General features: G+C 41.7%; 1 protein-coding gene and 1 long non-coding RNA gene across 6 annotated transcripts in view; one reads left to right on the top strand and one right to left on the bottom strand.

The window, feature by feature from the left end:
* LOC138852921 (uncharacterized) overlaps positions 1 to 3728 on the bottom strand; it is a 132988-nt gene extending 129260 nt beyond the window's left edge. For all 5 annotated transcript variants that reach the window (XR_011392176.1, XR_011392177.1, XR_011392180.1 and 2 more), the window contains exon 1: positions 3571 to 3728. This is a non-coding gene — a long non-coding RNA (uncharacterized lncRNA). The remainder of the gene's footprint in view (positions 1 to 3570) is intronic.
* Positions 1 to 22019, top strand: part of LOC138852920 (uncharacterized) — a 63295-nt gene that overhangs the window by 12828 nt on the left and 28448 nt on the right. The window contains exon 2 of the mRNA XM_070086556.1: positions 9469 to 9600. Coding sequence (XP_069942657.1) covers positions 9469 to 9600 — 132 coding nt within the window. The remainder of the gene's footprint in view (positions 1 to 9468; positions 9601 to 22019) is intronic.

Below are 22019 nucleotides of genomic sequence, written 5' to 3'. Positions count from 1 at the left end.
GCTCCATACAAGAAGTAGCTTGCGAAGCAGAAACATTAAATTCCTTTCATTCACCTCAAAATAATTGTGATTATATATTCACGTGAATAAATTCAATCCGAAAGGGGTTATGAGAATGTATCTCAAGAGGAACAGCGTGCAAACTTCAAAGCCCGAGTCTACCATGAGAACCCCTGCCTGTCAAAACAACGTTTAATGAATTTTTTTAACATCATTAGTTACATCGCAGTGTGCGCATAATTTCTACTCAATACTTTAATACCCACAGCAGGACATGACTTCCAGCAGGGCTAGAACATCTAAAATATTTGTACAGTAATTCTCTCTAGATGCGACATACAACATTCGGTTAACACACAGCTACATGTTTATACTGTTAGTTGGGCAAGGGTCACAAATTATCGACTGAACCACTTTCCACGTAACAGACACGAGTTTTGCTATAAATTTTAAGCATTTTTGCTCTCCGACTCCTGAATCATGCAAATTTAGTGATTTTTGAACCTCGCAGAAAAGAACAGTGAGTGCCGCACTGTTCCTGTCTATTATGCAAATGCTATTTTCAACAAAGGTGGAGTTTATGACACACAAAACACAGTCACACTAATCATTTCCACCAATATTATACTACCACTACTACTTTTTTGTACAAATTGCATATTCACTTCAACATATAGTAGACACCGCCATTACTCCATCTCTACAAGCAGTTTTGTATGTTCTTTATACTTATTCTTTTATCGTAATCGTTTATCCAGTTTTATTTCCTGTAACACAACCGGTGCAGATAATTGTTCTAACCTCTGCAGTGAAGGCAACCTCATATACACACTTTTCATTTCACGACAAAATACATAAATCAAGAAAATAAATTAGGATTGTGCAATAAGCTTATTATAAATAACTTACTAAAAAACACTGATCGTTGCTTTACCCGAACTCACTAACTATTACGTTCTTACTTAACTTTAATTCAGTCAAAATCCTCGATGTGTGCTACCCAGATTCCACACGTACATAAAGAATTTTAACCCTGAGGATTAGCTACCCAGAATAACCCAAGTCAGTGCATCATCGAGGACTGTCTTATTTCCACTTGGGGTCCTTTAATCTTGCCCCCTTCCCCAGAATGCGACCCACACCAGTCGACTAACATCCAGGCACCTACTTACTGCTAGGCGAACAATAGCAGGTGTAAGGAAACTTGTCCTATGTTTCCACCCGTGCTGGGGATTGAATCACGGTGAGGTGAGAGCGTTAAGTAAGTTTATTCAGGTACAGGTACACACAAATACAGTTACATAAATTATCGTACACATAAGCATACGTGTACCTAAATAACCCAAAAAAGTCAGACGCAGTGACTTATTTCCATTGGAGTCTTTGTAGTAACTTATTTAAACAATAAAATGTGATATACTAGCAATAAGGCAAAGTGAGTTATTAACATTAAAGATGGGATCAGATCATAATAATAGGTACATGTATGTTAGCTATACAAGAAATCACTCCTCCATTTCTGTAGCTACATTCATTAGGTACCTTCTGCCATCCGAGCCACGGGTTGGCAGATATGTACTGAACACAAAACTGGCAACACGGGCTTAGCTCTTCGCGGTAGATTATGAATTTCAGAGTGAAGAGCTAATCCTCCTTGACTTCCTTGCTCCCTAAACTGACCCTTACTCAACGCTTTAGGAATCGACCGACCCATCTCTACCTTCCCTCCCCACATTCGCGAAATTCCTACTAAATATAAATAAAGGAGAAATCTATATAGCTTGTGGATAAATATTTAGTTTAGAGGATGGTGTGAGGTGATCGATAGCTCATTCCTTAAAACCTAATAAAAGGTGGGTTATGGCACGGACATTTTTGTTTTCATGGGAATGATAAAAAAAAGGTAGTCTCAGGGAAATCAATGTAACCAAACCTTAAGCAACTTAGCGTAATTTAACCTTTGCCATTGGTATTATTATAATGGGGGAGCGCTAAACCCGTATGATTATATAGCGCATATGGGGGGGGGGATGGAAGGTATTCAGACTCAATTCAGGGCACCAAAGCACAGATCCAATTCCCTAGATCAAGAGCCCCTCACCAGCATCACGGAACCTCCCTTGAGGGGGCTTGCCATTGGTAGTTAAGGGTATGGAATGCTTTCGTTTACATTTGCTGCTGCTTTGTTTACGTTTGCTATGATTGGACAGGCCATTTAAATATTAACCAATGACTGACCCTAACATAGTAATTGATCCAGACTATCTTTCAAAGCAGCAGTTTGCACGAACAATAACTTTTTTGTCAGGGTATGGATAGTTTGCATGTATTATGAAAAGATAAATTCTGACCAGCTACTAATCTAAATATAAGCCAGCTTTTTTTCGCCCACTACGAAATTATTATATAGTAACGGCACAACGCAGATGTACCTATTTTAAATTAACAAAAGGCGACCCATTATGATGTAGAGATTAGATTTTGCCGCCGAAGCTGCTACCTTATTGTGCACCCCATATCCATCCTGTGGACGGTAGCGCACGGGCATATGGATGCACAAAATGCCTAGGAACTAGGCCTCCAAGAGTTAAAAAGCTCCTAGGCCTTTTGAATATCCATGGGTGTGTGATGTAATACGACTGGGAAAACAGACAGCCTTTGTTCCACAAAGCAGCTATTATACAGAATATATAGTCATACACTGCAGGAGTTTCCGCTATATCGACTAGGGTAGATAGAACTGGGGGAGCTGCCACATGTAACCATCATATAAAATAGGGTACCTTCTCCTCAATACTGGCAGTTATGATCCACAGTGGTATTGCCCACTGCAGTTAACAATTACAATAGCTGTTATTTTCTGCATAAGATACTTAAGTTCTCCACATTTTGAACAAGCCACCTTGGGGGCAAGCTCAGATTGAACAGTTTCATACAGCTAAACAGAGAACACAAACTTAAAAAGACAAATAGGCAACCAAGGAAGCACAGTCACAAGTCAACGCACTGACGATATGTTGCCCTCATATGCAACCACAAGTTGCATCCATCATCCTTTTCCTAAAAGCAGATCTTGCTGTAACCTTGTAAAAGTCTTATGGATCATGGTAGCCACACAGTGCTGTATCTAGTGTCGATGATAAAATTTTAATATAATTCTATCATTAACTGGACGTACAAACATCTTTTCCTGGCTCTGAATATAATGTTAGTTTAGTAATTCTTCAATATTCACTGCCAAGAACACGCTTTCATTTTATTTATATGCCTTACTAACAATGTTGTAACTCACAAACACCAACAGTTAGGCTACTTGACTATCAGTAGTTCCCACAGTTGACGTTTAATCTAACATCAGCAAATTACCTGAACGTACAGTTCTCACCGCCTCCAGCACCTTCATTGCCGCAGCGATATTAATAGATAACCACGTTAAAAATCATTCTTATATCATTTTGATATAAAAAAATATGCAAAATCTTAGTTGTTGTTTAGCCAATAAAGCCATTTTTTTTGTCAGTATCTGTGATTTTTTCTGCTATATTTACAACTGTTAGCGTTACCTCTTACCTTTAATTATATCCTAGAGGATCCAAAAATACACTCCAGTATGACGAAAGTAACTAGATGAAGCATTAACCACTGGTAGGAAACGAGTGTGACTTCCCACTGTTAATTGTGCAGGTCAACTGATGTGGTTGGGTTTAAGGGTCAGTCTACTTACGAGAGAATGCACTTCCACCCGGCAGTTAACACAAGATAGTTACATTGTTTTTGTTAAGGACAACCACAGTACGGTGGGCTAAGCCCCATTTCCAACGATGAAACAGTGCCAAAATCTGGTTAAATAAAAAAAGATGGTAACAAGCGTTCCCAAACAGGGAAAGTATACCTATCTGACGAAAGCCACTGTAGTGCAACTTTCTAACCATATCTGAGACAATGACCGGCTTTCCAAAGCCATTCACAATCCGCAGCGCAGAACAAAGAGCTGCTGCTGGTATGTGCCCTGACCAATGTGTGGTCGGTAAAGGAGAGACAGTCCTTACAATAAACATCATGGTCCCTTCAAGGGAGGTTCCTTGACGCTGGTGAGGGGCTCTTGATCTAGGGAATTAGATGTGCTTCAGTTCCTTGAATTGAGTTTGAATACCTTCCATCCCCCCCAGGTGCTGTATAATTCCTACGGTTATAGTGCTCTCCCCATGATTATAATATAATAAACATCATGGGAATCTTGCCTTCAGTGCCGAAGAAAGATCAAGCATATACATCCTTATCGTTATTGATGCACATAATTATTAATGAAGGCACAAATTAATTTATTCCATAACGCTATGGCCATGTAAGCTGTCCCTCTTCGTTATTGTTAATTTATTTTTGGCACTGGTGATAGAGTTTGGTATTCTAAATGCTAGCATAATAAATGAAGATGTTTACCACAATTTGCAGTTATAGGGAACTTCATTTAGACAACTTTTGCCTGCCAACAGGGATTATATAATAATAATAATAATATTATTATTATTTTTATTAGGTATTCCCGAAAGGGTACATTTAAGTGCTTGCTGAATTTTTATTCTCGCTTTTCTCCCTTCAAAATTTCTTTATTTCATTCATAACTTGAGAAGGCTTCTTCCAGTCAACTTCAAATCTTCAGTGCTGGTGTATGGTAACTAGTGTAAAGTTCGTGCAACTACTGCAATTCACAAGTGTCTTATGATCAAAATTACATAACCCATGTCAAGTTTCTTGGAATGGGTTTGATAATTTCCAAAAGCCTCTTGTGCTTGGCTTCATTCAATAAAGGTGTAGCCTAACTAGACGATGGCGGAAAGAGAAACTAAAGTGAGTAAGTGCACGTCTGAGGATTTTCTGTGTATAATCATTTGAAAATTTTTTCGCATTAAATGATCTTAAAAATACTTGAGAATATTTCTTTCAAGTGACTTCAGTATTTAATGGCAGATGCATCTTGTGGATAGAGTAGCTGACAAGTTTACTTTGTGTAGGTTGAAATATGCCATTATATTAACCCAGTTATAAAATTTGGAATATTTGGAATCCATGCGATGCCTGGGGATGCCATACGATGCCTGGAGATGCCGTGCGATGCCTGGGGATGCCATACGATGCCTGGGAATGCCATGCGATGCCTGGGGATAACATACGATGTCTGGAGATGCCGTGCGATGCCTGGGGATGCTATACGATGCCTGGGAATGCCATGCGATGCCTAGGGGTGCCAAGCAATGCCTGGGGATACATCTTATGATTAACTTTGAAAATGTAGCTCTGGTATGCCTTCCACAAGGCATAGGTCCAACTTGGCATTGTGCTGTATAAATCCTAATTTGTCGGTTTACTGATTGAATTGATTTTCATTTAATAAAGAATGCCTAATCAGCTTCACACCATTAATGCTGACGCATTTTATGGAAAAAGGATAATACCCCCATAACTTTAAACTGTGTACTATAAATCTGCAAACATACAAATACAGCTAGAGAAAACCTGAAATTGTTGGATAACTGGAGAATGTTTCTGGCCGGTTTCAAACTTTCAACATTAGCATCTCTTAAGGGTAGATTTAATATTTTAGTGGGCTATACAGTCTCTATTTTGCTAATATTACTAGTAAAAAAAATGGGGATATCATACATATTATGGACCACTAAACATAAAACTATTAAGCTAAAAAGCTTAAGCAGACTTTTAAAAAGAAACTACAACATAGATTTTTTTGTTTTACACAAATCGTTTTCGCCAATTAGGAAATATTTTTTTTATCTTAAACCTACAATAAATATTAAACATTAAACTGAATTTAAAAAGTTTATTATTTTTTAATGATCTGGATTACTATGTTCATAGTGGCATAACTTGTGTAAGTTTCATTACAATTAATCTGTTGGTTTCTGTGATGCAAGTTGGAGAACTCACCTGAAGTATGAACAGTTTTGAGACACTGAACACCGACACACACTCTGCATGTCACAGGTAGGTAAGGTTTGTCAGGAAACAAGACAAAACACTCTAACAGCACACCAGGTCACAAAAATAAGAACATTGCTAACTCATTCCCATCTAACGCGCTCACAACCCCCTAGTACTCAACGCTTCCTTTATCCCTGCTGGCTAGATTATGGAGAACAATGATTCATTTATAAATATTCTTGAGGTTGATGAAATGCTCAGAGAAAATTATCACAAATCACTTAGTTTCAGTATCTTGTGAAATTATCTTAATAGTGATTGATGAATTAGGCACATGTGCAACACTTGGTTTTAAAGACATTTCGCAACCAGCAGTTTTTTTCAATTCACTACAAAGCTTAAAAACTGGAGACAGTAGAGGATGATTTAATCAGCCCCACAAGCTTGAAGGTGCTCAGTACCTTAGTCTTGATTCATCAAGAGGAATCATAAAAGAAATAAGAAAAGCCAAAAAAGAATACGAAATTAAGGTTACAAGGGAATCAAAGACCAGCCCGTCGGGTTTCTTTCAGGTATATGGGAAAAAGATTAAGGAAAATATTGGCCCACATTAATGAAACTCAAGTCACCTTATTTGTTAGTGACAGAAATATGTACCATTTTCAATCCTTAATTCCTCTCAGTATTACGAACGAGGATACAAACGAAAACCCAGTCATCAGTAATTATTCAGATCAGGACGAAAATAAATTATGCAAGCTCAAAGTTGTTGTTAGAGCAAGTGGTCCTCCAATAACTAAATAAATTGACATCAAGCAAGTCACCAGGCCCTGTTAAGTTTTTTTCAAGGGTTCTAAAGGAATGTAAGCAGCAATTTAGTAAATCATTAGCTAGTCTCTTCAGCAAATCACTTCAAACGGATAAGGTACCGGTGTGAAATGACAAATGTGATACCCATTCACAAAACGGAAGGTCTTTAACTTCAAATAACAGACTAGTCAACCTAACGTCATTTGTGGGAAAATTTATGTGATAAGTAATTGCTGATGCTATTCAAAGTCACCTTGAAAGAAATAATTTGATAAATGAATCTCAGCACGGTTTAAAAAAGGGTCGTTCTTGCCGAAATTTACCAAATCTCTTCAATAAGGTATTCGAGGAGGTGGCCAAAATAACGAAGATGATATTGAGTTCCACACAGAAGACTGGTTGTAAAACTAACGTCCTGCGAATTTATCTCCTTGGTCGAAGAATGATTGACTGATAGGCAAGAAAGATTACATTAATGGGAGTAAATCGGAATGGAGATCCGTTACAAGGTGTATTCCACAGGAATCAGTAATGGGATCATTGTTTACAGTCTATGAATGACATACATTAGATGAAGGAATAAACAGCGACAGAAGTTTGTCAATGACACTAAAATAGACTGCCAAGTTGATAAGCAACTCTAGGTATCTATTGGCAAAATGTTTTGGTAGCACAACAAGCTTCATCAGTCTTAAATAGAGGTGATATCAACACTGGAATTATTATTATTATTATTATAATCAAGGGGAAGCGCTAAACCCGTAGGATTATACAGCGCCGGGGGGATGTGGAAGGCATTCAGGCTTAATTCGGGGAACAGGAGCACAGATCCAATTCCCTAAATCAAGAGCCCCTCACCAACTTCAAGGAACCTTCCGTGAGGGGACTGGAAACAATAGAAGATGGTCAGCCTCTTACCCATCTTTTATCAAGGGTAAGGGACTGATTACCTCAAAACTTTTTCTCCACTTGTACTGTCTCCAGTGTTATCACCTATGCATTCAGCTTACGAAACCTGTTGTGCAGACGAAACGTTTCGGCACTACAGATACACCTAGTGTTGCTCATGTGTCTTACAGATCAATTTATCGGTATTGTATACCATTTATAATATGATGAGCCTTCATATAATTTCTGATGAGGACACAAGAAAGCTGCAGGATAACTTAGATAGGCTGATGTCGAGACCGCCACCGCCAATTTTTCTCTGGAAGAAGCTCACACGTCTTAGTATCACCTTCAGCTATTCCGATCTCATCTCTGTAAAGTTACTGATATTGTCGGGGGTTTTAGCAGCAAATAAGCGGAAATTCATTGACTCGTCCTGAACATTGTTCAGGTGGTAGATGTTAGTTCTTCCTTAGCCGCTCAGCTGGCTACCTCTCCCGTAATGAGGATCCTTATCCCTATCCATGTTGTGGATCTAGGGCCATCAAAGTCTAGCCATGACAAGTCAAAGAAAGCTGCTTACCCTGATGTTAATTACGCGCATCAAAACAACAGAAACCATTCTCCCACTCCAGTAACGACTGTCACATACAGCCACATCGTTGCTGGAATTTCAAAGGACTTACCCATCAGATAACTGTTCCGCTATATCGTTTTCTAGCACATAAAAAGCATAATCTGAGTTATTCGCAATATTGATGGATCATGTACCTTTCCTCACAACAGGGAACTCATGGACGACATAAACTGGTCCCTCTTACAATACTGCCTCGACGGAGTTGCTTTTCTTGGCCGCGGAGCGAGAATTTGTAAGTCAAAATGCAGCTGTTATGCTGTGCGTAAACTTTTCGCCCTTAATAGTGCGTTATCAAGACTTAATAAAAACTGTTTAGTGCGAAACAAATAAAAATAAAACGTCTTTCTCTGCTACGCGTTTTTACATTCCTAGTTTGTCGTCGGCTACACGTCATTCACTACAAGAATACTAAGTAAATAGTTTTCCTCTAGTTGAATGAAGCATTTGGTAAACATTCAAAATGGCTTACAAAATATCATGTGTACACTCTACTTTTCTCGCTGGCGGGAAAAAAGAAAAGGAAATTAATTCAAGCGACTGAAAATGGGCAGTGAAAATAAAAACTGCATGAGTAAGGAAATGAATGGCAGTTACCATGTTGTTTATAAGTGTGCTACAATAAACAGAAGAATGGGGTCAGAAAATAGGGCGGGGCGTACTATGAGATAGTTTGACATCAGGGTCAGATGAAGAACTGAAGTCAGGATAGTGTCAAAAGCAACGATTGCATCCCTGCCGTTAAAAATATGTGAGGGTTGGGACGCACGTACGTATATACGTATACAAAAAATATGACGCACTACTTTAATTGTTGCATTCTTATCTAGTGACATTTAAAGCAAATCTGGACCGGAAACAGGTACTTCGCTACAAAAGAAAAATACTTATCAGTCTCAATCATGTCACTGCGTGTGATGTTTGTGAGAGCTTGGCGAGTGTCAGATACACGGGCTCTGTAAGTAGTGACCAGCAGTAAAATCATATTATATATATATATATATATATATATATATATATATATATATATATATATATAACCTGCGCATCAGAGTACATAGTACTTTTGCCACTATACTGCAGTACAAAATGTATTTTTTATTTACCCTTAAGACCACTGTTAAAAAAAAAATGTTTGTATGTTATGTAAGCAACTTAAACAAACCCTACTAACCACCCACCATATCTTCTTGTGACAGGTGTGAACCTCACATCTGGGCTACCCTCGCCCTGGGCTGACCCTGAGGGCTGTGGCTTCACCTATGCCCCGACCCCAGACCTCCAGAACAACACTATCTGTGATCCAGACCATACACTGCCTGACGACACACGTGAGTACAGTTCTGAAGCAAATATTCATATGTTATTGAACCCGAAGTGTTATTAAACCAAGATGACTTAAAACAGTAGTATATTCATGGGGAAGACGTACCTTACCTGGGGAATAGGAGATAGATTTGACTAGAGGAAGAGGTAGGTATTTCCAAATCCTTGGATCAAGAGTCCGTCATCGGTATTAAGGGACCAAACAGTTATAACAAAGACGACCAATAATACTTCTGAAGGTAAATAACTAGTCTATATATATAATTCTTAATTTCTCAATTAGATTTTGACTACTGTCTCAACTAGATTTTGAATACTCCTTAGTTTGAATACATTTCTCAGTTCGATTTTGAAGAATTATTCGATTATATCTTGCACACACTCTCAGTTATATTTTGAATGCTTCCTCAATTAAATTTGGAATACAGCCTCAATTAGATTTTAAATACACCTTTAATTATATTTTGAATGTAGATAACTGGTTCAGAGATCTGACAGGTTTATGAATTAGACACTTGTGCAACACTTGCGTATCTTTATTGTGGAAACGTTTCGCCAACCAGTGGCTTCCTCAGTTCAGTACAAAGAAGAATGGTAAAAGATCAGGGGTTTGATGTAATCAGTCCCTCAGCCTGGAGTCTGTGTTCCGTCCATCAATCTTGAAAAGAGTGCAGCATATGCGCGGAGGAGCTTATATTCTGCAGACAGGTGAGGTGAAGCAGTCGTAGGCAGAGTCACCTTGGATAAATCCACAGGCGGAAGTAGATGATGCCTATGAACATTAAAATGGTATAAAATACCGACAGATTGTTAGGTAAGACACATATGCAACAGTTAGGTATCTTTATTTTGAAACGTTTCGCCTACACAGTAGGCTTCTTCAGTCGAGTACAGAAAAGTTGATAGAAGCAGAAGATACTGGAAGACGATGTAATCAGTCCATCACCCTTAAAGTTTTGAGGTGGTCAGTCCCTCAGTCTGGAGAAGAGCATTGTTCCGTTGTCTGAAACAATGTGAAGTTGAAGTGACAGGATGGAGCCTTTTATAGTGCCAGGAGGTGAGACGTAGGTTGCGTTGGGAGGGCAGGTCCCTCTCAAAACCCAGCCGTTCTCACTTGTAGAGATTGTCGAAGTTGATGGTCTGTACCAAGATACCCTTGTGTTGCAGTGTCTGACAGAATGAACATTAAAATGGTATGAAATACCGACAGATTGTTAGGTAAGACACATATGCAACAGTTAGGTATCTTTATTTTGAAACGTTTCGCCTACACAGTAGGCTTCTTCAGTCGAGTACAGAAAAGTTGATAGAAGCAGAAGATACTGGAAGACGATGTAATCAGTCCATCACCCTTAAAGTTTTGAGGTGGTCAGTCCCTCAGTCTGGAGAAGAGCATTGTCCCGTTGTCTGAAACAATATGAAGTTGAAGTGACAGGATGGAGCCTTTTATAGTGCCAGGAGGTGAGACGTAGGTTGCGTTGGGAGGGCAGGTCCCTCTCAAAACCCAGCCGTTCTCACTTGTAGAGATTGTCGTAGTTGGTCTGTACCAAGATACCCTTGTGTTGCAGTGTCTGACAGAATGAACATTAAAATGGTATAAAATACCGACAGATTGTTAGGTAAGACACATATGCAACAGTTAGGTATCTTTATTTTGAAACGTTTCGCCTACACAGTAGGCTTCTTCAGTCGAGTACAGAAAAGTTGATAGAAGCAGAAGATACTGGAAGACGATGTAATCAGTCCATCACCCTTAAAGTTTTGAGGTGGTCAGTCCCTCAGTCTGGAGAAGAGCATTGTTCCGTTGTCTGAAACAATATGAAGTTGAAGTGACAGGATGGAGCCTTTTATAGTGCCAGGAGGTGAGACGTAGGTTGCGTTGGGAGGGCAGGTCCCTCTCAAAACCCAGCCGTTCTCACTTGTAGAGATTGTCGAAGTTGATGGTCTGTACCAAGATACCCTTGTGTTGCAGTGTCTGACAGAATGAACATTAAAATGGTATAAAATACCGACAGATTGTTAGGTAAGACACATATGCAACAGTTAGGTATCTTTATTTTGAAACGTTTCGCCTACACAGTAGGCTTCTTCAGTCGAGTACAGAAAAGTTGATAGAAGCAGAAGATACTGGAAGACGATGTAATCAGTCCATCACCCTTAAAGTTTTGAGGTGGTCAGTCCCTCAGTCTGGAGAAGAGCATTGTTCCGTTGTCTGAAACAATATGAAGTTGAAGTGACAGGATGGAGCCTTTTATAGTGCCAGGAGGTGAGACGTAGGTTGCGTTGGGAGGGCAGGTCCCTCTCAAAACCCAGCCGTTCTCACTTGTAGAGATTGTCGAAGTTGATGATCTGTACCAAGATACCCTTGTGTTGCAGTGTCTGACAGAATGAACATTAAAATGGTATAAAATTCCGACAGATTGTTAGGTAAGACACATATGCAACAGTTAGGTATCTTTATTTTGAAACGTTTCGCCTACACAGTAGGCTTCTTCAGTCGAGTACAGAAAAGTTGATAGAAGCAGAAGATACTGGAAGACGATGTAATCAGTCCATCACCCTTAAAGTTTTGAGGTGGTCAGTCCCTCAATCTGGAGAAGAGCATTGTTCCGTTGTCTGAAACAATATGAAGTTGAAGTGACAGGATGGAGCCTTTTATAGTGCCAGGAGGTGAGACGTAGGTTGCGTTGGGAGGGCAGGTCCCTCTCAAAACCCAGCCGTTCTCACTTGTAGAGATTGTCGAAGTTGATGGTCTGTACCAAGATACCCTTGTGTTGCAGTGTCTGACAGAATGAACATTAAAATGGTATAAAATACCGACAGATTGTTAGGTAAGACACATATGCAACAGTTAGGTATCTTTATTTTGAAACGTTTCGCCTACACAGTAGGCTTCTTCAGTCGAGTACAGAAAAGTTGATAGAAGCAGAAGATACTGGAAGACGATGTAATCAGTCCATCACCCTTAAAGTTTTGAGGTGGTGAGTCCCTCAGTCTGGAGAAGAGCATTGTTCCGTTGTCTGAAACAATATGAAGTTGAAGTGACAGGATGGAGCCTTTTATAGTGCCAGGAGGTGAGACGTAGATTGCGTTGGGAGGGCAGGTCCCTCTCAAAACCCAGCCGTTCTCACTTGTAGAGATTGTCGAAGTTGATGGTCTGTACCAAGATACCCTTTAAGGGTGATGGACTGATTACATCGTCTTCCAGTATCTTCTGCTTCTATCAACTTTTCTGTACTCGACTGAAGAAGCCTACTGTGTAGGCGAAACGTTTCAAAATAAAGATACCTAACTGTTGCATATGTGTCTTACCAAACAATCTGTCGGTATTTTATACCATTTTAATGTTCATTCTGTCAGACACTGCAACACAAGGGTATCTTGGTACAGACCATCAACTTCGACAATCTCTACAAGTGAGAACGGCTGGGTTTTGACAGGGACCTGCCCTCCCAACGCAACCTACGTCTCACCTCCTGGCACTATAAAAGGCTCCATCCTGTCACTTCAACTTCATATTGTTTCAGACAACGGAACAATGCTCTTCTCCAGACTGAGGGACTGACCACCTCAAAACTTTAAGGGTGATGGACTGATTACATCGTCTTCCAGTATCTTCTGCTTCTATCAACTTTTCTGTACTCGACTGAAGAAGCCTACTGTGTAGGCGAAACGTTTCAAAATAAAGATACCTAACTGTTGCATATGTGTCTTACCTAACACTAGATGATCCCTATACTATAATTAGACAGGCATAGAATTCCCTGTATCAAGATCCCAAGATGTTGCCGTGTCTGACAGGAATGTAGATAACTGATTCAAATAACCAACAGGCCGATGAATTAGATTTAGAATATCAGCTCAATTAGATTTTGAATACACCCTCAGTTAGACTTGGAATACATCCTTAATTACACTTTTCTCGGTCCCCAATTACTAGATGGATTATAAAAGGAAACATGTATGGGACAATACAAAACAAGACTGCTGTGTTAAGTCACTGGAAATTGGCCTACAGCTTTAATAACGGTAAACATGCATAGACCACTGCAAAACAATCGTGTCATTGCGATTTCGTGAGTCAGAGTAATTAGAAAGCAGGCCTACTTTGTCGAAGTATTTGGGAGGAAAAAGCTTGAGTCAGGACCAGGTGTTGATGATCATAATGATCAGTCCGTGGATGAATTATTATAATGATGAGGGAGCGCTAAACCCGTAGGATTATACAGCAGTCCGTGGATGAAGCTTTCTTAAAAAAAAAAAAACGCGCTTGAGCAGAGTTGCAAATCAATCTGTGACTATGTCAAGCCGATACTACAGTGATATTCGAAAAAGACAATTGAGACAAAGAATTTTTCTGGATACAACGGATGGATCGTGGAATGACAGTATTAGGAACAGTTACTGCAGAAATCTCAGCAGTCTTCAACTCTATTTTTTCTAATGGCATAACTAGAAGGATCCACTGTTTTCTTCCGAAAATGAGAAAGATTGATGGTCTAATGGAAGTGACGCATGAGTGCATCGACTTTTTCATAAAGGATCGAAAGCTAAGAGAATGAGATGTGTTGACTGATTACAGAAGTTGTACAGTCTCCTCCCGCAACACTTATCAGTCTTGTGCTAATTTCAAGCCCTACATTCTGTGGTGGTAGAACGAGTTGTGTCTCAATGCATTCTTTCTGTAGTGACAAGATTGTCATTGAAAGGCATAAACAATAGACTGCGTTGAAAGAAGCTGGAAGAACTCATTTTGGCTCACTTCCAGGGGAAGCAATATTCCTGCTTGCGAAGCAACGAGGGTGGACTTACAGGTTAACACTTGTCAAAATAAACTATTTGTAAATTCTTCCCAAGTGTTTCTGAAATCTTTAATCAACAAACTGCTGGTAAATGAGATATATCAATCATTTATTTAGTGTATTTCATCGGATTTGTGTTATCTCTAAAGAATAAATAAACTGGTAAATGAATTCGTACATACTATCTTAATTTTATCTTTATTTGTAATCCACAAAACAAATTTTTGCCCATCCACTGAACTTTTCTAATAAGCCTGACGGTGACTACTTTGGAACAGAATAGTATAAGCTTCTAGATAAAATGTTATAATCTTAAATCATTATAATCCCAGTTAAAATGATTATGTCAACAGAGATGAGTTATTTTTACTATTGATGTTTCTTATCTGCACTATATGAGCAGGTATCTTCACTAAGTGGTAGTATCTTCACTAAGTGGTAGTATCTTCACTAAGTGGTAGTATCTTCACTAAGTGGTAGTATCTTCATTAAGTAGTAGTATCTTCACTAAGTGGTAGTATCTTCACTAAGTGGTAGCATCTTCATTAAGTGGTAGTATCTTCATTAAGTGGTAGTATCTTCATTAAGTGGTAGTATCTTCACTAAGTGGTAGTATCTTCACTAAGTGGTAGTATCTTCATTAAGTGGTAGTATCTTCACTAAGTGGTAGTATCTTCACTAAGTGGTAGTATCTTCACTAAGTGGTAGTATCTTCATTAACTGGTAGTATCTTCATTAAGTGGTAGTATCTTCACTAAGTGGTGGTATCTTCACTTGGTGGTAGTATCTTCACTAAGTGGTAGTATCTTCATTAAGTGGTAGTATCTTCACTAAGTGGTAGTATCTTCACTAAGTGGTAGTATCTTCACTTGGTGGTAGTATCTTCACTAAGTGGTAGTATCTTCATTAAGTGGTAGTATCTTCATTAAGTGGTAGTATCTTCATTAAGTGGTAGTATCTTCACTAAGTGGTAGTATCTTCATTAAGTGGTAGTATCTTCACTAAGTGGTAGTATCTTCACTTGGTGGTAGTATCTTCACTAAGTGGTAGTATCTTCATTAAGTGGTAGTATCTTCATTAAGTGGTAGTATCTTCACTAAGTGGTAGTATCTTCACTAAGTGGTAGTATCTTTACTTGGTGGTAGTATCTTCACTAAGTGGTAGTATCTTCATTAAGTGGTAGTATCTTCATTAAGTGGTAGTATCTTCACTAAGTGGTAGTATCTTCATTAAGTGGTAGTATCTTCACTAAGTGGTAGTATCTTCACTAAGTGCTAGTATCGTCCCTAAGTGGTAGTATCTTCACTTGGTGGTAGTATCTTCACTAAGTGGTAGTATCTTCATTAAGTGGTAGTATCTTCACTAAGTGGTAGTATCTTCACTTGGTGGTAGTATCTTCACTAAGTGGTAGTATCTTCATTAAGTGGTAGTATCTTCACTAAGTGCTAGTATCTTATCTAAGTGGTAGTATCTTCACTAAGTGGTAGTATCTTCACTAAGTGGTAGTATCTTCATTAAGTGGTAGTATCTTCACTAAGTGGTAGTATCTTCACTAAGTGGTAGTATCTTCATTAAGTGGTAGTATCTTCACTAAGTGGTAGTATCTTCACTAAGTGGTAGTATCTTCAATAAGTGGTAGTATCTTCATTAAGTGGTAGTATCTTCATTAAGTGGTAGTATCTTCACTAAGTGGTAGTATCTTCACTAAGTGGTAGTATCTTCATTAAGTGGTAGTATCTTCACTAAGTGGTAGTATCTTCAATAAGTGGTAGTATCTTCATTAAGTGGTAGTATCTTCACTAAGTGGTAGTATCTTCATTAAGTGGTAGTATCTTCACTAAGTGGTAGTATCTTCACTAAGTGGTAGTATCTTCAATAAGTGGTAGTATCTTCATTAAGTGATAGTATCTTCACTAAGTGGTAGTATCTTCACTAAGTGGTAGTATCTTCACTAAATGGTAGTATCTTCACTAAGTGGTAGTACCTTCGCTGAAGGAACAGTTATTCTAATGGAGAAGTAATTATTACTAAGGGAAGAGTTACCCTACAACGGCAGTTATCTTCACAAAAGTTATCGAAAGGTGTTAATTATTTTCATTAAGGTATAGTAATTTTCACCAAGGAGCAGTTATCTGATCAGAGGGTGGTCGTCTTCACTAACAGAACCGTTATCATAGTGGTTAATTCCTCCGGTATGGGGTAGTTATCTTTACTAATGGGGTAGTTATTCTAATTGATTGAATAGTTATCTTCACAAAGGGGATAGTTAACTTCACTAAAGGGATAGTTATCTTCACTAAAGAGATATTTAACTTCACTAAAGGAATATTTAACTTCACTAAAGGGATAGTTATCTTCACTAAAGAGATATTTAACTTCACTAAAGGAATATTTAACTTCACTAAAGGGATAGTTATCTTCACTAAAGAGATATTTAACTTCACTAAAGGAATATTTAACTTCACTAAAGGAATATTTAACTTCACTAAAGGAATATTTAACTTCACTAAAGGGATAGTTATCTTCACTAAAGAGGTAGTTATCTTCCCTAAGACGCGGGGATTATATTTTCACTCCTCATATTTGGGAGTAAATGTACAAGCATTGCCAAACTTGGGAAGCTTCAAAAATAAATTGAACAGGTATACGAGTGTAAACGGTTGGGTATAAGTTGGACCTGCCTAGCATGGGCGAGTAAACCTACTGCAGTAGGATAAGAACAAATGGTTGGAAAACCATTTATTACGGCACCTGAAAATAAAAATTGAGGAGCACTGAACGAGCCCATGCTAGGCAGGTCCTCAAATCCGACCCCTTCCATATACAAACTTGTTCAAACTAAATTTTAAAACTACCCAAGTATTTAGCTTCCTACCCCTAGTTGGTGTAGGGGTAGGAAGGTGGTAGTAGTGTGTCGGTGGTAGTAGTGTGGCGGTAGTAGTAGTGTGTCGGTGGTAGTAGTGTGGCGGGGGTAGTAGTGTGGCGGTGGCGGTGATAGTAGTGTGTCGGTGGTAGTAGTGTGTCGGTGGTAGTAGTGTGGCGGTGGTAGTAGTGTGTCGGTGGTAGTAGTGTGTCGGTGGTAGTAGTGTGTCGGTGGTAGTAGTGTGGCGGTAGTAGTAGTGTGGCTGTAGTAGTAGTGTGGCGGTGGTAGTAGTGTGTCGGTGGTAGTAGTGTGGCGGTAGTAGTAGTGTGGCGGTGGTAGTAGTGTGTCGGTGGTAGTAGTGTGTCGGTGGTAGTAGTGTGTCGGTGGTAGTAGTGTGTCGGTGGTAGTAGTGTGTCGGTGGTAGTAGTGTGGCGGTGGTAGTAGTGTGGCGGTGGTAGTAGTGTGTCGGTGGTAGTAGTGTGGCGGTGGCGGTGGTAGTGTGGCGGTGGTAGTAGTGTGGCGGTGGTAGTAATGTGTCGGTGGTAGTAGTGTGGCGGTGGCGGTGGTAGTAGTGTGTCGGTGGTAGTAGTGTGGCGGTGGCGGTGGTAATAGTGTGGCGGTGGTAGTAGTGTGTCAGTGGTAGTAGTGTGGCGGTGGTAGTAGTGTGTCGGTGGTAGTAGTGTGGCGGTGGTAGTAGTGTGTAGTGTGGCGGTGGTAGTAGTGTGTCGGTGGTAGTAGTGTGTCGGTGCTAGTAGTGTGGCGGTGGTAGTAGTAGTGTGTCGGTGGTAGTAGTGTGTCGGTGGTAGTAGTGTGTCGGTGGTAGTAGTGTGTCGGTGGTAGTAGTGTGTCGGTGGTAGTAGTGTGGCGGTGGTAGTAGTGTGGCGGTGGCGGTGATAGTAGTGTGTCGGTGGTAGTAGTGTGGCGGTGGTAGTAGTGTGGCGGTGGCAGTAGTGTGTCGGTGGTAGTAGTGTGTCGGTGGTAGTAGTGTGTCGGTGGTAGTAGTGTGTCGGTGGTAGTAGTGTGTCGGTGGTAGTAGTGTGGCGGTGGTAGTAGTGTGTCGGTGGTAGTAGTGTGTCGGTGGTAGTAGTGTGTCGGTGGTAGTAGTGTGTCGGTGGTAGTAGTTGGTCGGTGGTAGTAGTTGGTCGGTGGTAGTAGTGTGTCGGTGGTAGTAGTGTGGCGGTGGTAGTAGTGTGGCGGTGGTAGTAGTGTGTCGGTGGTAGTAGTGTGTCGGTGGCGGTGGTAGTAGTGTGTCGGTGGTAGTAGTGTGTCGGTGGCGGTGGTAGTGTGGCGGTGGTAGTAGTGTGTCGGTGGTAGTGTGTCGGTGGTAGTAGTGTGGCGGTGGTAGTAGTGTGGCGGTGGTAGTAGTGTGTCGGTGGCAGTAGTGTGTCGGTGCTAGTAGTGTGGCGGTGGTAGTAGTGTGGCGGTGGTAGTAGTAGTGTGTCGGTGGTAGTAGTGTGTCGGTGGTAGTAGTGTTTCGGTGGTAGTAGTGTGGCGGTGGTAGTAGTGTGGCGGTGGCGGTGATAGTAGGGTGTCGGTGGTAGTAGTGTGGCGGTGGTAGTAGTGTGTCGGTGGTAGTAGTGTGTCGGTGGTAGTAGTGTGTCGGTGGCAGTAGTGTGTCGGTGGTAGTAGTGTGGCGGTGGTAGTAGTGTGGCGGTGGTAGTAGTGTGGCGGTGGTAGTAGTGTGTCGGTGGTAGTAGTGTGGCGGTGGTAGTAGTGTGTCGGTGGTAGTAGTGTGTCGGTGGTAGTAGTGTGTCGGTGGCAGTAGTGTGTCGGTGGTAGTAGTGTGGCGGTGGTAGTAGTGTGGCGGTGGTAGTAGTAGTGTGTCGGTGGTAGTAGTGTGTCGGTGGTAGTAGTGTGTCGGTGGTAGTAGTGTGTCGGTGGTAGTAGTGTGTCGGTGGTAGTAGTGTGTCGGTGGTAGTAGTGTGGCGGTGGCGGTGATAGTAGTGTGTCGGTGGTAGTAGTGTGTCGGTGGTAGTAGTGTGGCGGTGGTAGTAGTGTGGCGGTGGTAGTAGTGTGTCGGTGGTAGTAGTGTGTCGGTGGTAGTAGTTTGTCGGTGGTAGTAGTGTGGCGGTGGTAGTAGTGTGGCGGTGGTAGTAGTGTGGCGGTGGTAGTAATGTGTCGGTGGTAGTAGTGTGGCGGTGGCGGTGGTAGTAGTGTGTCGGTGGTAGTAGTGTGGCGGTGGTAGTAGTGTGGCGGTGGCGGTGGTAATAGTGTGGCGGTGGTAGTAGTGTGTCAGTGGTAGTAGTGCGGCGGTGGTAGTAGTGTGTCGGTGGTAGTAGTGTGGCGGTGGTAGTAGTGTGGCGGTGGTAGTAGTGTGTCGGTGGTAGTAGTGTGTCGGTGCTAGTAGTGTGGCGGTGGTAGTAGTAGTGTGTCGGTGGTAGTAATAGTGTGTCGGTGGTAGTAGTGTGTCGGTGGTAGTAGTGTGTCGGTGGTAGTAGTGTGTCGGTGGTAGTAGTGTGGCGGTGGTAGTAGTGTGGCGGTGGTAGTAGTGTGTCGGTGGTAGTAGTGTGGCGGTGGTAGTAGTGTGGCGGTGGTAGTAGTGTGTCGGTGGTAGTAGTGTGTCGGTGGTAGTAGTGTGTCGGTGGTAGTAGTGTGGCGGTGGTAGTAGTGTGGCGGTGGTAGTAGTGTGGCGGTGGTAGTAGTGTGGAGGTGGTAGTAGTGTGGCGGTGGTAGTAGTTGGTCGGTGGTAGTAGTGTGTCGGTGGTAGTAGTGTGGCGGTGGTAGTAGTGTGTCGGTGGTAGTAGTGTGTCGGTGGCGGTGGTAGTGTGGCGGTGGTAGTAGTGTGTCGGTGGTAGTGTGTCGGTGGTAGTAGTGTGGCGGTGGTAGTAGTGTGTCGGTGGCAGTAGTGTGTCGGTGGTAGTAGTGTGGCGGTTGTAGTAGTAGTGTGTCGGTGGTAGTAGTGTGTCGGTGGTAGTAGTGTTTCGGTGGTAGTAGTGTGGCGGTGGTAGTAGTGTGGCGGTGGCGGTGATAGTAGTGTGTCGGTGATAGTAGTGTGGCGGTGGTAGTAGTGTGTCGGTGGTAGTAGTGTGTCGGTGGTAGTAGTGTGTCGGTGGTAGTAGTGTGTCGGTGGTAGTAGTGTGTCGGTGGTAGTAGTGTGTCGGTGGTAGTAGTGTGGCGGTGGTAGTAGTGTGGCGGTGGTAGTAGTGTGTCGGTGGTAGTAGTGTGTCGGTGGTAGTAGTGTGGCGGTGGTAGTAGTGTGTCGGTGGTAGTAGTGTGTCGGTGGTAGTAGTGTGTCGGTGGCAGTAGTGTGTCGGTGGTAGTAGTGTGGCGGTGGTAGTAGTGTGGCGGTGGTAGTAGTAGTGTGTCGGTGGTAGTAGTGTGTCGGTGGTAGTAGTGTGTCGGTGGTAGTAGTGTGTCGGTGGTAGTAGTGTTTCGGTGGTAGTAGTGTGGCGGTGGTAGTAGTGTGGCGGTGGCGGTGATAGTAGTGTGTCGGTGGTAGTAGTGTGGCGGTGGTAGTAGTGTGGCGGTGGTAGTAGTGTGTCGGTGGTAGTAGTGTGTCGGTGGTATTAGTGTGTCGGTGGTAGTAGTGTGGCGGTGGTAGTAGTGTGGCGGTGGTAGTAGTGTCGGTGGTAGTAGTGTGTCGGTGGTAGTAGTGTGTCGGTGGTAGTAGTGTGTCGGTGGTAGTAGTGTGGCGGTGGTAGTAGTGTGGCGGTGGTAGTAGTGTGGCGGTGGTAGTAGTGTGGCGGTGGTAGTAGTGTGGCGGTGGTAGTAGTGTGGCGGTGGTGGTAGTGTGGCGGTGGCGGTGGTAGTAGTGTGGCGGTGGTAGTAGTGTGGCGGTGGTAGTAGTGTGGCGGTGGTGGTAGTGTGTCGGTGGCGGTGGTAGTAGTGTGGCGGTGGTAGTAGTGTGGCGGTGGTAGTAGTGTGTCGGTGGTAGTAGTGTGGCGGTGGTAGTAGTGTGGCGGTGGTGGTAGTGTGGCGGTGGTAGTAGTGTGGCTGTGGTAGTAGTGTGGCGGTGGTGGTAGTGTGGCGGTGGCGGTGGTAGTAGTGTGGCGGTGGTAGTAGTGTGGCGGTGGTAGTAGTGTGTCGGTGGTAGTAGTGTGGCGGTGGCAGTAGTGTGGCAGTGGCAGCAGCAGTAGTGGTCAGCAGCAGTAGCAGCAACAGTAGTCACAGTAGCAGCAGCCACAACAGCTTGTGTTACATTTATTAACCTAATATTGTGTGATAGAGAAGCCACACGTTACGGAACAAAAGTCTTTCCCCTTCACGAAGGTAGCAGTCAAGTACAGAGTTATGGCCTCACCTGCCTGGAAAAACCCGAGGACAGCTTCAGTAATATCCAACTATGATGGTGAAACAACTTCCTGTCTTACTCCTCCTCATTCTTATTATTTTCTGTATTAATATTATTTTCATTTTTATTATTATTATCATGAAAATCAGTAAGCGAGGGGTCAAGCAGAACCTGGGGAAATAGGACTAATCAGATGTGATGCAAAGAACTGCTACCCTTAGCTCCTTTAATCAAGAGCCCTATACTAGCATAAGGATACCTCATTCTTGAAGACTAATTCGTAAAAATGCAATAAAAGTTAAAAAAAAAAAAAAAAAGACATGGGACTGGAAGAGCTAATATGATGTCAAAAAGAACGTGAATAAGAACATCCAAAGATAAACAGTGTGAACGAAAACTTAGTAATATTTGCAAATACCAAAGCTATGATACCGATATATAACAGAACCACAACATATTAGAACTACAACATAACAGAACCAAAACATATTAGAATTACAGCATAACACAGAACTGAACCACAAAATA

Source organism: Cherax quadricarinatus, chromosome 19 (genome assembly GCF_038502225.1).
Source record: "Cherax quadricarinatus isolate ZL_2023a chromosome 19, ASM3850222v1, whole genome shotgun sequence".
Taxonomy (NCBI): domain Eukaryota; kingdom Metazoa; phylum Arthropoda; class Malacostraca; order Decapoda; family Parastacidae; genus Cherax; species Cherax quadricarinatus.
The sequence above is the reverse complement of the archived record's forward strand: the minus strand, read 5'-3'. Positions and strand labels throughout refer to the sequence as shown.